This window comes from Rana temporaria, chromosome 1, assembly GCF_905171775.1.
Source record: "Rana temporaria chromosome 1, aRanTem1.1, whole genome shotgun sequence".
Taxonomy (NCBI): domain Eukaryota; kingdom Metazoa; phylum Chordata; class Amphibia; order Anura; family Ranidae; genus Rana; species Rana temporaria.
Genome location: NC_053489.1, coordinates 363,859,020 through 363,876,146, shown reverse-complemented (window position 1 = coordinate 363,876,146; position 17,127 = coordinate 363,859,020). Strand labels below are relative to the sequence as shown.

The 17,127-nt window shown below is 46.6% G+C and overlaps 1 protein-coding gene across 4 annotated transcripts in view; it reads right to left on the bottom strand.

The window, feature by feature from the left end:
- LOC120910299 (mitotic spindle positioning) overlaps window positions 1–17,127 on the bottom strand; it is a 197,625-nt gene that overhangs the window by 76,610 nt on the left and 103,888 nt on the right. For 3 of the 4 annotated variants that reach the window (XM_040322091.1, XM_040322090.1, XM_040322103.1), the window contains one exon: window positions 15,245–15,298. The exons of the other annotated variant lie outside the window; for it this stretch is intronic. In XM_040322091.1, coding sequence (XP_040178025.1) covers window positions 15,245–15,298 — 54 coding nt within the window. The remainder of the gene's footprint in view (window positions 1–15,244; window positions 15,299–17,127) is intronic. 4 annotated transcript variants of the gene reach the window in all.

The window sequence follows — 17,127 nt, the reverse complement described above, 5'->3', positions numbered from 1 at the left end:
ATATTCTCTAGCGCCTACAGTCTAGGGGACACACATTAAGGGGAAAATAAAATGAACTGTTTTAATATGACTTTCAAATACTTGTATTGTATCTACAATATTCTTTGCAAATGTCACTTTTTGTTGCATCACCTACTTAATGTGCGTACTGTATATCCTATTGTATTGTTATTTACTCTCAATAAAATCTATTCTGGAAAAAAAAAAGAGTACAACCACACATTATATATATATATATATATATATATATATATATATATATATATAATATCAAACATATGTTCCGCAGCCGTGTGGGCTCTATGCCTGTAAAGTGTGGGCTTTGATCAATAAAATCTCTGATATTTAACATTAGGATTTGACTAGGAGCATCACCTGGATTGCATCCCGATCAGCATGTCAGAGAAGATCCACTGCTGCTAAGCAACGTGCAGGGAGCTCAACTGTCTACAGCCAATAGAGATGGGCTTGGGTGTGTTTGAAATCCCACATGCCCAATCCCGCCAGGAAGCCAACACTCCACAGTGCTAATCACAGGCAGTGAGACATTTCCTGATCTGTGCAGCTGTGGACCGGGAAATGTCTCGCTGCCTGTGATTAGCGCTGTGCAGTGTGGGCTTCCTGGCAGGCTCTGGCATGTGGAATTTTGAACATGCCCATCCCATCTCTAACAACAAATTGTGCTGCCTCCTGTACATCAGCCCCATTAAGTAACCAGCACTGGGTTCCAATGTGCTGCCGCCGCTGCCATGGAGACAGAGACCAGCGCTGTGAATAGCCGGGACAGGACAGCGACTCTGGTTATTCCAGCACTGGTCCACACTGGGAGGATTCCCCCATCCCCGTATAATGTGTAGATGGGGGAATTGGATAATTTCTTTCTTTTTTTGGGGGGGGGGGCACATGGTGGGGCACAGCATAATGTTGGGGGGGTCAGGGTCCCCTCTGCCCCCCCCCCCTAGAGTCGCCATTGAGCGTAAGGTTGGGACTGCTGGCCGGGGAACCAGTAGTGGGCGGGGAACTAGGAGTGAACCAGTAGTGGTCAGAAGTAGAGGGGAAGCTGTTGCCACTAAGGGACCATCCACCTTGCTACCGGGGACCATTGTGAGTAAGCTGAGGCCAGTACCAGAGAAGACTTCTCACCACCCAGGGATGGTTAAGAAGTGGGAAAACTTTAGCAAGTGCCAAGTCAGGGACTCAGCTGGACAGCAGAGGTGACACTTGTGAAGCATCAGTGCCAGGCCAGGAACCTAACGTGTCAGCGGGGGTGAAGCTTGAGGAGTATCTGTGAGTGCCAAGCCAGGGACCCAGCAGGTAAGCTGGAGTGACGCTTGAGGAAGATACTCAGTGCTAAAGTGGAAGAGCTCAGGGGATCCAGTAGATAGTGGATCTGAAGTCTAGTAAGACAGACTGGGAGCTCGTTGAGTAAAGACTCAGGCCCTGTACACACGACCGAGTTTCTCGGCAGAATTCAGCCAGAAACTCGATCGGAGCCGTATTCTGCCGAGAAACCCGGCCGTGTGTACACTTTCGGCCAAGGAAACCGACAAGGGTCTCGTCGGGCCAAATAGAGAACATGTTCTCTATTTCCTCGTTAGTCAACGGGGAAACTTGGCTCGCCGAGATCCTCGGCGGCTTCACAAGGAACTCGACGAGCAAAACGATGCGTTTTCCTCGTCGAGTTTCTCGGCCGTGTGTACGGGGCCTCACAGTGAGTGAGTGTGGGGAAAGCTGATGTTACAAATAGTTGAATACAATTGTTGTTAGTAACAGCTACAAGATTGGTCCTACCTATACATAAGTGGTGTCTGGCTGGAGGCCTTCATCTGTATAGTTGTCTACCTATAGAAGTCTCTAAGGCCTCGTACACACGACCGGACAGTCCGCTGAAAACGGTTGTGTGTACGGTCGGAGATTTCTGTCTGATGGTTGTACACACCATCAGACAGAAATGAGAGACAATCCGTGCGGACAGACAGCGCGGTGACGTGTCTGCGCCGTCACCGCGACGATGACGCGGCGACGTGCGCGACGCTGAAAGGTCAATGCTTCCACGCATGCGTCAAAGTCATTCGACGCATGCGAGGGATGGCGGCCGGTCGGACATGTACGGTGAGTCTGTACAGACGACCGAACATGTCCGACGGACAGGATTCCAGCGGGCATGTTTCTTAGCATGCTAAGAAATATTTGTCTGCTCGAAAACGGTCGGGTGGACAAATGTCCGCTGGAAACCTGTCTGGTAATTTTCTTTGCATCTACCTAAGGGTGTCCTGGCCATAACCCTCTCTCCTACAATTTAAGAGACAATGGCCCGGATTCACAGACACTGGCACATATGTAGCGCTACCCCCGCAGGAGCCGCTGTTTGATTCAGGGTTGGCTTTACAGGTTACCTTCTTGATTTGGTCTAGGGGTGAATACTGTGAGTGTGAATAGAGAGCAAATGTCCAGACACAAATTCAGTTTCAAAGCTTTATTCCAAGGCCCAAACTGGCCAACATCAAAAGGGCACACGACAGGAAAAAGGCTGATGAGTGTAAAGGAACTTAGTATCAGGCCTTCAGATGTTAGGAGAGAGCAAGCCTGCTCTCAGCAATGATGCAGATCAATTCGCCGCCACCCAATCAGGGTGGGTAAAGTGCCCCCGGACTGGCAATTATCTCAGGCCTGGCAACCAGAGCGCCACTCGCAAAAAATCACTGGGAGGATACAGGCCTCTGCCACAGGCCTGCCTCAGGGCCTCTGCCACAGGCTGAACAATTTAGGATTTAGGAAATCAGTTTGAGTAGATCCTCCCAGTTAGTTCAATCAATGTCACCCGCTGACAGCTTAAGCATACCTGTCATACAGTGCAGCGACTGGATCCCCGGTGGTTCGTCTAGGCCTTCCGGACAACCTCTGGTTCTAGGTTCCCACCGCACAGCTCCCAGCTTGGGATCCTCTCAGCAACAGTTTGGGACCCAGCAAGCCGCTGGGGTCCCCCTCTAGTTAAGGTGCATGATGCACGACCTTGGCATGGCAGGACGCGGTCCAATGGATGCGTGTACCGCACCTGGAACTCGGGGCTCCGCAAGAACAACCCGCCAAAAGCGGCCGCCACAGATATATCCCCCCTCCCAGCATGCCCAACAAGGGAAGAAACCCCCTGATTGGCTGTTGAAAGGAGGTGGATCCCCCAGAACCCCTCTAGCGCCAACTGCCACCCAGGGGTGTCAACACACCCCTGGCGCGCAGACTGACCTACAGAACAGATTCTGGAATTGGCAGCAGCCTGAATTTCCACAATTCGTGAATGGGAGTGATTATGCCTCCCATTCCCCACTAATTTTAGTGTAACGCCCATACTGAAAGTAGGGGCGCGCTACACATATTTATGCCGCCGTAGCGTATCTCCTTTACGCTACTCCGATGCAGCGCAGAGAGGCAAGCACTGAAATCACAAAGCCAGTGCTTCCAAATCTGCGCTGGGTTTCCAAGGCTTAAGTGGAAGTAGGTGTGAGCCATGCTAACGAGGCGTGACCCCATGCAAATGATGGGCCGAGCGCCAGACAGATACGTATCACCAACTGTGCATGCGCCGTCCCGTGGGCGCATCTCAGTGCGCATGCTCACAATCACGTCGGAACAACTGCCTAAGATACGTCGGATCACTGCCTACGGCATGAACGTAACCTATGCCTAGTCATATTCACGTCCTACGTAAAATACGTCGGCTTGTGTTCCCTGGTGCAGCCCTTTGCATGGATGCTGCTAAGTTACACCTCCTTTATGGGGCATAACTTTACACCGGACGTATGACTTTACGCACACTGCGTCGGACGGACGTACGTTCGTGAATCGGCGTATCTAACCTCATTTGCATATGTGAATAGAAAATCAATGGGAGCGCCAAATACGTCCAGCGTAAATATGCGCCCACTCTACGCCGGCGTAGGCAAGTTACGTCGGTTGGATGAAGCCTATTTTCAGGCGTATCTTAGTTTTGTGGGCACGGCGCACAGATACGACGGCGCATATTTGCACTTACGCGGCGTATCTCGAGATACGTCGGCGCAAGTGCTTTGTGAATCCGGGCCAATGAATCTCTTTGCATTTAAAAAGTGTTTGACGCCCACCTGTACATCTTGCATTACACCCACCATGCCTTGTAACCAGGCCCGGACTGGCCATAGGGCACACCGGGCATATGCCCGGTCGGCCGCAGCTGCCAGGGCCACATGTCAATTTCGGGTCTGACTGACTTCATGGGCAGCTGCTAGAGCCGGCCCTGCTCACCCGCTCCCGGCCTCTCTTCAGCCGGCTCTGCAGGGAGGGCCGCATCCATGTTCTTCTGGCCGGGGTCCCCAGTCGTCCCCCCCGCCAGAAGCCAAAGCATCTAGGCTGCTCCGTGGGTGGGGGCCGCTCAGCCGGCATCAACACGGCCAGCTCCGCGGCCGTCCGACTGATTATTCAGATTAGGGGGGGGGGCGGAAAGGAAGGGGTCAGGTGACCATGAAGGGGGAGGAGCTGCCTGGAGGAATCCCCTTCTGCCTGGTGTATCTGCAGCCACTGGCACCAGGGCCTAGAGAAGACTGCTAAAAAGTAAGTAACGCCAGCCAGCCTGCCTGTTTGCAAAAAATTATGGTTTACACCTGCATTTACACAGCATGATAAGAGCATGCTTTGGTCTGGTCAGTGGTCTCTTTTACACAGTAAAAAAGAGTGATGCTAAACTCAGGTAGTTCAGCATCACTCTTTACTGTGTAAAAGAGACCACTGACCAGACCAAAGCATGCTCTTATCATGCTGTGTAAATGCAGGTGTAAACCATTGTGTGAGAGGGACATTTCTTGGGCCCAAAAGGTGCATTTAAAGTGTATGTATGATTTTTTTTTGTGTGTGTGTGTGTTTGTAATGTGGTATGTTTAGTACTGGTTGGCTGGGTAAGTGCAGTGTTAACAAAAAATCATATATAAACTTTAAATGCATGACACCTTTTGGATTGTTTTAGACCCCTTTCACACTGAGGCGCTTTGCAGGCGCTATAACGCTAAAAATAGTGCCTGTAAAGCTCCCTGATAGAGCCACTTTATTTACTCCAGTGTGAAAGCCCCTAGGGCTTTCACACTGGAGTGGTGCGCTGGCAGGATGTTAAAAAAACGTCCTGCAAGCAGCATCTTTGTAGCAAAATGAATGGACAGTATGGCCATACCGTGGCACTTTGCAGATGGATTTAACCCTTTTTCGGCTGCTAGCGGGGGGTTAAAAGCGGCCCGCTAGCGGCCGAATACTTCTGCAAAAATTACGGTAAAGCGCCGCTAAAAATAGCGGCGCTTTACCGTCACCGCCCCCGTGTGAAAGGGGCCTTATACAGTGAGGAAAATAAGTATTTGAACACCCTGCTATTTTGCAAGTTCTCCCACTTGGAAATCATGGAGGGGTCTGAAATTGTCATCGTAGGTGCATGTCCACTGTGAGAGACATAATCAAAAATGTTTTTTCCAGAAATCACAAGTTATGATTTTTTAACTATTTATTTGTATGATACAGCTGCAAATAAGTATTTGAACACCTGTCTATCAGCTAGAATTCTGACCCTCAAAGACCTGTTAGTCTGCCTTTAAAATGTCCACCTCCACTCCATGTATTATCCTAAATTAGATGCACCTGTTTGAGGTCATTAGCTGCATAAAGACACCTGTCCATCCCATACAATCAGTAAGAATCCAACTACTAACATGGCCAAGACCAAAGAGCTGTCCAAAGACACTAGAGACAAAATTGTACACCTCCACAAGGCTGGAAAGGGCTACGGGGAAATTGCCAAGCAGCTTGGTGAAAAAAGGTCCACTGTTGGAGCAATCATTAGAAAATGGAAGAAGCTAAACATGACTGTCAATCTCCCTCGGACTGGGGCTCCATGCAAAATCTCACCTCGTGGGGTCTCAATGATCCTAAGGAAGGTGAGAAATCAGCCCAGGACTACACGGGAGGAGCTGGTCAATGACCTGAAAAGAGCTGGGACCACCGTTTCCAAGGTTAATGTTGGTAATACACTAAGACGTCATGGTTTGAAATCATGCATGGCACGGAAGGTTCCCCTGCTTAAACCAGCACATGTCAAGGCCCGTCTTAAGTTTGCCAATGACCATTTGGATGATCCAGAGGAGTCATGGGAGAAAGTCATGTGGTCAGATGAGACCAAAATAGAACTTTTTGGTCATAATTCCACTAACCGTGTTTGGAGGAAGAAGAATGATGAGTACCATCCCAAGAACACCATCTCTACTGTGAAGCATGGGGGTGGTAGCATCATGCTTTGGGGGTGTTTTTCTGCACATGGGACAGGGCGACTGCACTGTATTAAGGAGAGGATGACCGGGGCCATGTATTGCGAGATTTTGGGCAACAACCTCCTTCCCTCAGTTAGAGCTTTGAAGATGGGTCGAGGCTGGGTCTTCCAACATGACAATGACCCGAAGCACACAGCCAGGATAACCAAGGAGTGGCTCTGTAAGAAGCATATCAAGGTTCTGGCGTGGCCTAGCCAGTCTCCAGACCTAAACCCAATAGAGAATCTTTGGAGGGAGCTCAAACTCCGTGTTTCTCAGCGACAGCCCAGAAACCTGACTGATCTAGAGAAGATCTGTGTGGAGGAGTGGGCCAAAATCCCTCCTCCAGTGTGTGCAAACCTGGTGAAAAACTACAAGAAACGTTTGACCTCTGTAATTGCAAACAAAGGCTACTGTACCAAATATTAACATTGATTTTCTCAGGTGTTCAAATACTTATTTGCAGCTGTATCATACAAATAAATAGTTAAAAAAATCATACATTGTGATTTCTGGAATTTTTTTTTTTGATTATGTCTCTCACAGTGGACATGCACCTACGATAACAATTTCAGACCCCTCCATGATTTCCAAGTGGGGGAACTTGCAAAATAGCAGGGTGTTCAAATACTTATTTTCCTCACTGTATATAGATTTGGGTAATATATTTTTAATGTGCCCTAAAATGAACTATTAACTGTTAACGACACTCCACAATCGGTTTACAAAACGCAGCACAGTTTATCGAATCGCATGGGTGTGAACACCCATGTAATCTGATTCTGGTGTGGACAATAAAGGGTCCTGCACCAGTGTGGTTTGAATGCAGTACGATTTGAGCCATACAAATCCATGGCTCAAATCGCACCCCAGAGACACCACATGTAATTCGCACAGGAATGTTGAGCAATTCCTGTGCGAATTACATGTGGTGTCTCACACCACAGTAGTGTGAACCCGGGCTGAGGCCTTAAAGCCAGCTGCAGCATTCCCCTTGGCAGGAGTGAGCTCAGGTGTGTTTGGATCCTAGTCTGAACTATCCTGAGCTTTTTAGCCAGCATAGCCCAGCAGCCGCACATATACACTCCTCTTGTATATGTACAGCTGCAGACCTGATTTTCAGGGCAAAAAAGTGCGCGGTATACGCCGATAAATACAGTATATATAAAAAAAATGGGCTGCTCAGCCTAAAATGCCCGGGCCTATTATTTGTCCCAGTCCGGGCCTGCTTGTAACCCACTTTACAAGGAAGGATGTCAGCTCTCCCTAACTCTGGAGGTCACCATTAGGCCTAAAGCAGCCTGGGACTTTGCTACAACGAAATCACTACAAACAATAAGTAAAAGCAATAGTATAGGAGATAATTTATTATAACAAATTAAACCCTGTCACTCACAACCATAATTTGCTTAAGAAGCATAAATATCTTATAGGGTCCTAAGCAGCCCATAGAATACACAATGTTCTTTTATATCATTACTGGTGGAAGGAAAGAAAATTGCTCGATTCCCCCACCATCAACACACTCAGTGCTGATGGGATAATGCCTCCCGCAGTGCTATTGTGTTCTGCCAGCAGGTGGGGCGCTGGGAGCCTTCCCTACCAGCAGAACACAATGATTACTGCTAGACGCTATAGCCACCAGCAGTAATCGAATGTAAAAAATCTGACAGGCTGGTTTTACTGCAGTCGATCGATGGATCGGCTTGGGTGCAATCAGCCTGAACCAGACAAATTTTAATCTATGTATGGCCAGCTCAACATAAAAAAAAAAGATTTTTAGGAGACACGTAGACCTCTGGGATATCGGCCCTGCACCTTTAAGTGGATGCAAAATATGCTAGATTATCATCACACCCTTACAAGCTGGTTTGACATCCAATTAGTAGATTAACCATTAACATTAACAATCGTACAAAAATACATTTAACGACTTGACGATTGTCATAAAAATGTATTTCAACATTTCATTTGTTTTTAACATTCGGTTTTCAAATAAATGTAATTTCCCAAATAAAACCACATGCACTGTTAGGCCTCATTCACATGGGTGTACTACAGTCCCATTAACTCCTTCAGATGTGCGCTATAGCCGAATGACGGCTACAGCATGGACCTACTTTGCTGGGAGGCCATCAATAGACGTCCTCTCCCTTGCGCGCTCCCTGCAAGGCGTGCACGGCATGCACTGTGATCACCGAGTCAATGAGACTTTGGCCACTTACCATGTGATCAGCTGTCAGCCAATGACAGCTGATCTAGTGATGTGAACAGAAGCTCGGTAATCCTTCTGTGCAAGGGACATCGGTCTAGAAGAGAAAGAGACACGGGCACCTCATCTGTGCCCACCAGTACCGCCTGCCAGTGCCACCTGTCAGTGCCCACCCGTGCATAACAGTGCCACCTATCAATGCCCACGAGTGCCACCTATAAATGGCCACCAGTGGTGCCAATCAGTGCCTCATCAGTGCTGCCTATCAGTGTCACCTACCAGTGCCCATCACTGCCACCTATCAGTGTCCATCACTGCCAGCTATCAGTGCCACCTATTAGTGCCACTTCTCAGTGACACCTATCAATGCCTTTCAATGCCACCCATCAGTGCCATCTCTCAGTGTCCACCAGTGCCACATATCAGTGCCCATCAGTGCCGCCTAGCTGTGCCCATCAGTGCAGCCTCATCAGCGTACATCAATGAAGGAGAAAAATTACCTGTTTGCAAAATTTTATAAGGAAATATAAAACGGTTTTGTATTTTTTTATTTTTATTTGGTCTTTTAATTTTTTTAAACCGCAGAGGTGATTAAATACCAACAAAAGAAAGCTCTATTTTTGGGAAAAAAATTATAAACATTTAGTTTGGGTACAGTGTTGTATGAATGCGCAATTGTTGTTCAAAGAGTGAAAGCACTGAAAGCTGAAAATTGGTCTGAGCAGGAGGGGGGTTTAAGGGCCAAATCCACAAAAGGGATACGACGGCGTTACTGCTGTTACGCCGTCGTATCCCTGGTCCTAACTATGGAACTGATCCACAGAATCAGTTTTCCATAGTTAGGCAGAATATCCGGCATGTGTAAGGGACTTACACTGCCGGATCTTAGGATGCAGTACCGCATCCGCCGCTGGGGGCATTTCGTGTCGAAAAACCGCCTCGGGTATGCAAATTAGCACTTACAGAGATCCACGAAGCTTTTCAGCTTTGTTTTTTCTCCGTAAGTTTTAGTTTGCATACGCAAAATTAGGGCTGCTTTTACAAAGTGTAAACTGTTTACACCTTGTAAAAACAAACCTTTCTGTCCAGATTTTTTTTTAAATTTGAATTTTTTTTTCCTCGCTGTATCTTTTTTTATTCCCGACGCAACTTTATTGACCCGTCGCAATCCTCAAAGCTCGGCATAACGTAATTTCGCGCTATGCACGTCGGGAAAATGACGTCACGAGCATGCGCAGTATGGCCAGCGCGGGAGCGCGCCTAATTTAAATGGGAATCGCCCCCATGAAAATAGGAACGCCTTGCGCCGGCGGAATTTAAGTTACACTGCCCAAAATTTCTAGGTAAGTGCTTTGTGGATCGGGCACTTAGGTAGAATTTTTAAGACAGTGTAACTTAACCACTTAAGGACCGCCTCATGTACATATACGTCAGCAGAATGGCACAGGCAGGCACATCAACGTATATATACGTCCTCTGCTTGACGTGGGTCGGGGGTCCGATCGGGACCCCCCCCGGTACATGCGGCGGTCCCCGTGGCTTCAGGAGCGATCCGGGACGACGGCGCGGCCAAACAAGCGCCGGCAAAATGGCCGCCGACAGCATGGAGGGAGAAACACACAGGTAAGCAAAAAAATACACTCTTAATGGCAGCCCACTAGCACCCCAGTAGCAGACGCACAGCGCAGTTCCCGGCACAGATGGAGCCCCTCCAGGTGAACCCCCGGCCCCCAGCAGCCAGCCTAGCTCACAGAGCCCAGGGAGGAGGGAAGGAAGGGAGGGAGGAAAGGAAGGATGGAACCCCCTACTCGACCTCCCTGGGAATGTCCAGCTATGTCCTCCTGCCGAAGCAGGAAAATTACTACTTACCCATCCTGCGTTGATTATGCTGGAAGCATCCCAGACAGACCATCCTCCGCGCAGTTTCGGAGGGGACTGTCGGCCTGGTGTGCTTTGACTCAGCCGTCTAGACCGGTCATATGCGTGCCCCGAAGCTTGTAGCTCACCGGCCTCCCGTAGAGCGACAGGCATGTCGTGGACGACCCAGTGCTCGCTGGCCGAAACTGAGGAGACTACAAGGATCTGGGATCCAGCCTGTCACCCAGTCGGCAGTTGATCGCAGATCACAGGAACAAAAAAATTGAAATAAAAATAGAAATAAACCTCCAGGCCTATGGGAGCCATGTCCTTTTCCTTTGTTAGGCAGAAAAAAAACTGAGCTGCAAGATGCAGGGAGAGGGGTTGTACCTGGAGGGACCACCCCCTGGGCGGTACTGTACAATGTGTGATGTGATTAACACTTTCTAACAAGTGTTCTGCCTAGTCACTCCTGAATGAAGGCTAATACCCACTTTGTCAAGATTGCTGCTGTGTCCGTCCATGAAAAAATCGCATCACACTAAGGTGCATAAGTGAATAAACATGCATAGTAAATAATAGTGGTAAACAGTCCAATCCTTAAAAAGGACACATGAGTCCATATAAAAGTATTCTATGGTGCTACGGTGTGGATAAAAAATGAATGAAAAATTCCACAGTGCTTTAGTGCATGTAATCAGTAGCAGCACTCCAAGGGTGATGTATAATACAGTTCATACAACACACGGCCCAGTGAGTGATTCAAAAGTAATGCCAAGGTGTAGTCACACAGGTGCTCTCCTATGGTAATGGACGCTCACCTTAGAGCGTGCGACCTTGCAACTAAGCTTGGTCTGTGCACGCTTATGAACCACACCTGGGTTCTAATGGATAATCCTGGGTTCCTGGTTCCCCCCTGAAGAAGATGCGACACCCCCTGTGTAGTCACGCATAGGGGAGGGGACAGGACGGCAGGAGAGTCTGTGTGAGGCTGAGAGGACTGTTTTACATATCCCGATCTGTACATCTCGCTACGAGCCTGTTATAGAGACAGGGTAGTCTTAATAGCATCATGGGCCCCTGGGCAAAGTAATGCTCTGGGGCCCCTACAATGGAGACAGTGCAGGTAAACAGACATCAAGTAGGTAAGAGGTACCTTTTGGGCGGAGCTCTGCATTAACTACATGAACAATCATTCTGTACAGCAAAGAAACAGAGGGGGAAATACAACATACATTAAGTAACAAAGCTGTCCTGTGCATTTAATATATCTGCTAGATTGATGCCCCCCCCCCAGCACTCTGACCCCTCTACACCCCAGGTATCCCCCCATCATTCTCAGTGCCATCATGGGGCCTCCAATTTCGGGGCAGCGTGGGCTCAAGGACGAGCTGCTTTGGGGAAAGTGCAGGGGCCCCCCATGCAGCTGGGGCCCCTGGGCAGTGCCCAGGTGTGCCCTCTCATTAAGACAGCCCTGTCGCACCTGCAGTATGTGAGTACCCCGGCAAGGGATCTCTCCTTTTATTTAAATAATAAGGAACCAGGTTTTTTTGGGAAATGACAAATGGCAAATGTCTCCCGACATTGAGCCCATGTGTATGCCCAAGTATCACTTTTTACCCCCTCTGTACTGTACTGGTAGATATCATCTCATCAATTGCAAACTAGATTTAAACGCTATCTGTAACTTCTAACAAAGGGTTAAACATTTAGGCCCAGATTCACAAAGGACTTACGACGGTGTATCTCCTGATACGGCGTCGTAAGTCCGAATGTGAGGCGTTGCATCTATGCGCCTGATTAATAGAATCAGATACGCCTCACTGTTGCCAAGATACGACTGACGTAAGTCTCTTACGCCAACGTATCTTGGGGTGCATATTTATGCTGGCCGCTAGGGGCGCTTCCGTATATTTCCGTGTCGAATATGCAAATGAGCTAGATAAGCCGATTCACAAACGTACTTGCGCCCAGAGTATTAAATTACGGTGTTTACGTAAGGCGTACGACCAGCGTAACTTTACCACTCATAAATCAGGGGTAAGTCATGTTAAGGTATGGACGTCGGAAAAGCGTCGTATTTTACTTAGTTTGCGTAAGTCGTCCGTGAATGGGGATGGGCGTAGGTTACGTTCACGTTGACTAAACATTGAGCCGGCGTAAGTTAGGGAGAAAATTCAACGTGATACTGAGCATGCGCGCGCATGCGCCGTTCGTTAGGTGCGTCATTTACGCGGGGTCACCATTCATTTCCATACAACACGCCCCCTACCAGCCAACTTTGAATTACGCGGGCTTACGCCGGCCCATTTACGCTACGCCGCCGCAACTTACGAAGCAAGTGCTTTGTGAATACTGCACTTGCCTGTCTAAGTTGCGGCGGCGTAGCGTAAATAGGATACGCTACGCCCAACTAAAGATACGCCCAGATACGTGAATCTGGCCCAGAGAATCTGGGCTAATCCATTGTATGTTAATAAGAAATGGATTCAGCCTTTCTCATGGGTCAGATCACAGTAAATTTCTTGAGAAATGACAAAAAGGTAAGCAATATATACAGTATATATATATTTTTTTCAAGTTTTAGCCATGCTGTTTCAATGGGAAAACATGCAAATGGGTTTTCTAAAACTTAACTGCAAAAGTGAAAACTTTTTTAAGATGCAGAATGCACAAAAATGTAGCATACAGCACTTTATACCAACACATTACAGGTTTTATAGCAAACCATTTTTTTATGTTTATGTATTTTTAGGTATTTTTGTTGTTTTGCAAATCCTTGAAAATGCATCTTGTGGAGACCACTTATTTTGAAGTGGAAGTAAATACTCCTATCGTTTTCAGCCAAGGAAGCTACCATTTTGGCCTCTGTTGAATCTCCAACTGCCATGATGCTGCACATGTGATCAGTTATGACACCAGCCATTGGATGGTTTGACAGTTTGATTGAGAGCACAAACAAATGTGACTGTTACATTTCCGTCACGTGCTGGGAATGTAACATTTTTTTTTTTTTACTTTTAAATCGAGGGGTTTACTTCCACTTTAATATGTAAAACGGCATAATGCTGAATATGTGCATATACCATGTAGCAAGGTTAACCAAGGAGGCAGGGGGTGCGATTAGGAATGGTCCTGTACTGCTGCAAGCTGCTGATAACACCAGCAACTGATAATTCCAGGAATGTTACCACTGAGCATCTTACAAACACAAACACGCTGACTGCACACATGAAAAGGGCCATACAAAAGTCTTAAAACACAATTACACATGCATTAAGAAGTATATGTGTGCATATTGCATGAACTTAGCAACTGAAAGCCCGGCGCACACTAAGCTAATTCTTGACACACCAACGTGTATACAAGCCATGTAATAAAACACAATTAAAAAAGCTGCATGTATTGTCAAAGTTTTAGGTGTATCTAGGTTCATACAGTATAAATACATAAATAATATATACAAACGGTCTTCAAAAAGTTTTTGCACTTTTATATACAGTATATAATCGTTAAAAAAAAGTGCAGAAACGTTTTGAAGAACATTAATATAAAACGTAATAATATATAAATTGTACATAAAGGAAGTGCATGCACACAAAATGCATAACAAATTGTTATTTGAACACTAGTATATACAAGTTGTAAATATGTTGACATTTTACATATTAAAATAAACCCCCATCACTTATAGTAGAACTAAAGTTATTTTTTTTCCCCCATTTTGGATAGAGAAAGGGATGGTTACAATTCCTGTAATTTTTCGTTTTTTTTTGGCCATCTCTGTCCCATTGAGGAGATTTCCCTTCATATCCTGTCCCATAGCCAATAACGAAGTGAGGAGAAATCCCTGCAAAAACAAAGAGAATCCCGAGTTGTCACCAGAACTGGCGTCACCGTTGGAAGATTTCCCCTCTATTCCTGTTCTAGTGACAAGCCGAAATTTGGAATTTTTTTTATTCACTTTCTCTCTGCTAATGGTAAACAGGACAAATAGGGCTATTTTTTTTACTTGTGGTGCCCTCTGAAGAGCAATCAGTGTTTAGATTGCTTTTCCAAGGGCATTTGACAGGCGGTCAGGAGGTGTTTTATCACCTCCTCACCCTCTAAATTTGACTCTGTAAATGTAATTGCATGTATTGCTCATGGTTGCGTGGTGGCTGAGACGCAACACCATTGATGTGAATGGGCGAGTTTGTCTGGTGGTGCCGCATGTCAAACTGAAGCCCAAGTTAAAGGGGTTGTAAAGGTTTGTGTTTTATTTTCTAAATAGGTTCCTTTAAGCTAGTGCATTGTTGGTTCACTTACCTTTTCCTTTGATTTCCCTTCTAAATGTTATTTGTCTGAATTTCTCACCTGTTTCTCCTCAGTAAGCTGTTCTGGCTGACTAACCCCCAGCCTAATGATGGGGGCAAGCTTACTGAGGAGAAACAGGAAGTGAGAAAAATTCAGACAAAGAAAAAAAAACATTTAGAAGGAAATGGAAGGAAAGGGTAAGTGAACCAACAATGCACTAGCGTAAAGGAACCTATTTAGAAAATACAAAACAAACCTTTACAACCCCTTTAAATATGCCCCGGCATGTGAGCAGCCCTGTTGGCGTGTAATGTTAAAATTTGCTCAGCTGCCTGAAAATCTAGGAAAAAAAGTTTAGCCTTTAGGTATATTTTAAAGTTTTTTTGTTTAGTGTAATGCAGTTAAAAACTTCCACTGTCACTGCCTCTGCCCTCTGGAATCTACAATGACACAATTTAGCCTTCTCAAAATGTGTGTTCCGCACCATTCCCCAGACCCCAAGACCACTTGCATTCTATTACTTGAGTTTAAAACATGTATGTCCCTTCCCTCAGCTTTCTCTCACCTTGCCAGGACTTTGGGTCACTCCGACTCTGTGCTCATGTTCAAAACTCTGAACCTAAAAGATTTGCATGATTAGGTACTTTAGGGCTAGGCAAAGTCCAGTGATGATAATATAGTCACACCCAGCCAGGGCAGAGGAGGGACTTGATGGTGTAAAAACAGCACTGTAGACTGTGAACTTCTTACATGCTGTTGTACAGCAGGGTCAGAGCACGTGGGTGTGCCAAGAACGGGCCATTGCTGCGTGTGATAGTGATTGTGGATGAGTTTGTGCAACCTTTGGGTGTGTACATATTGTAACTGTATTTGAAAAGACACACATCTAAAGTCATGTGGCTTCTAAGGGTTCATTCACACTATGTGCAGGAGTGACCTGCGTTTTTCCGCACTGAATAAATACAGCTCACCATTAGTGCACAAAGAAAACGATTGTTTTCCATGTGCTCCATTCATATGCAACACTGGTGTGATGTGCAGTGCGCAACAATGCAGCATGCCTCTTTTTTTTACACACTGCTGGGGAGGGAACCGCATGTCTGCGTACAGCAGTGCACTGGCATGAATGAAATGTCACTATGAAAAAACCCAGAAATCAATAGAAAAAAATAGCAATTAAAAGCAATTTGATGTGCTGGAACAAACATCAAACTACTCCCTGCTGGAGCTCACTTTTGCACTATCCTGCATAGCAAAATGCTGCATTTTACATTGCAAGCTTCTGGGCAGGACCAAGTTAAAGCGGAGTTCCACCCAAAAATGGAAGCTCCGCTTATCGGACCCCCCCGTGCCACATTTGACACCTTTAGGGGGGGAGTGGGTACCCGTTTTTGACAGGTACCTGTCCCCACTTCGGTGCGACCTTTCGGAAGTTTGCCCCCCTCCTTTTTCCCCTCTTCCCTCGCAGCACAATTTGCGCATGAGCAGTCGGGAACCGACTGCGAAGGCTTCACTGCCGGGTTCCCTTACTACGAATGGCAGTGGCAGCACCTGAGAGCCGATGGAAACATCGGCTGGGGTGCCGACATTGCTGGATTCCAGGACAGGTAAGTGTCCTAATATTAACTGCTTGCCGACCAGCCGCCTCAGTTATACGGCTGGGCGAGATCACGTAGATATACGTCATCTCGCCGTTCAGCCAATAGGGGCGCGCGCGCCGCCGGAGGCCCCCGCTCCGCTTGCCTCTGACTCTGACGCACGTGCCCGGCGGGCGCGATCACTGCCGGGCACCCGCGGACGCTCGTTACAGAGCGACAACCGGGAGCTGTGTGTGTAAACACACAGCTCCGGGTCCTGTCGGGGGGAGAAATTACTTATCGTCTGTTCATACAATGTATGAACAGCGATCTGTCATTTCCCCATGTCAGTCCCACCCCCCTTCAGTTAGAACCCACCCAGGGAACATAGTTAACCCCTTCCTCGCCCCCTAGTGTTAACCCCTTCCCTGCCAGTGTCATTTTTATAGTAATCAATGCATTTTTATAGCACTGATCGCTATAAAAATGCCAATGGTCCCAAAAATGTGTCAAAAGTGTCCGAAGTGTCTGCCATAATGTCGCAGTACCGATATATATCGATGATCGCCGCCATTACTAGTAAAAAAAAATAGTAATAAAAACTATCCCCTATTTTGTAAAAGCTATAACTTTTGCACAATCCAAACGCTTATTGCAATTTTTTTTTTAGAAAAATATGTAGAAGAATATGTATCGGCCTAAACTGAGGAAAAACATTTTTTTTATATATATATATTTTTGGGGGATAATTATTACAGCAAAAAGTAAAAAATATAAATTTTTCTCAAAATTGTCGCTCTATTTTTGTTTATAGCGCAAAAACTAAGAGGTGATCAAATACCACCAAAAGAAAACTCTATTTATGGGAAAA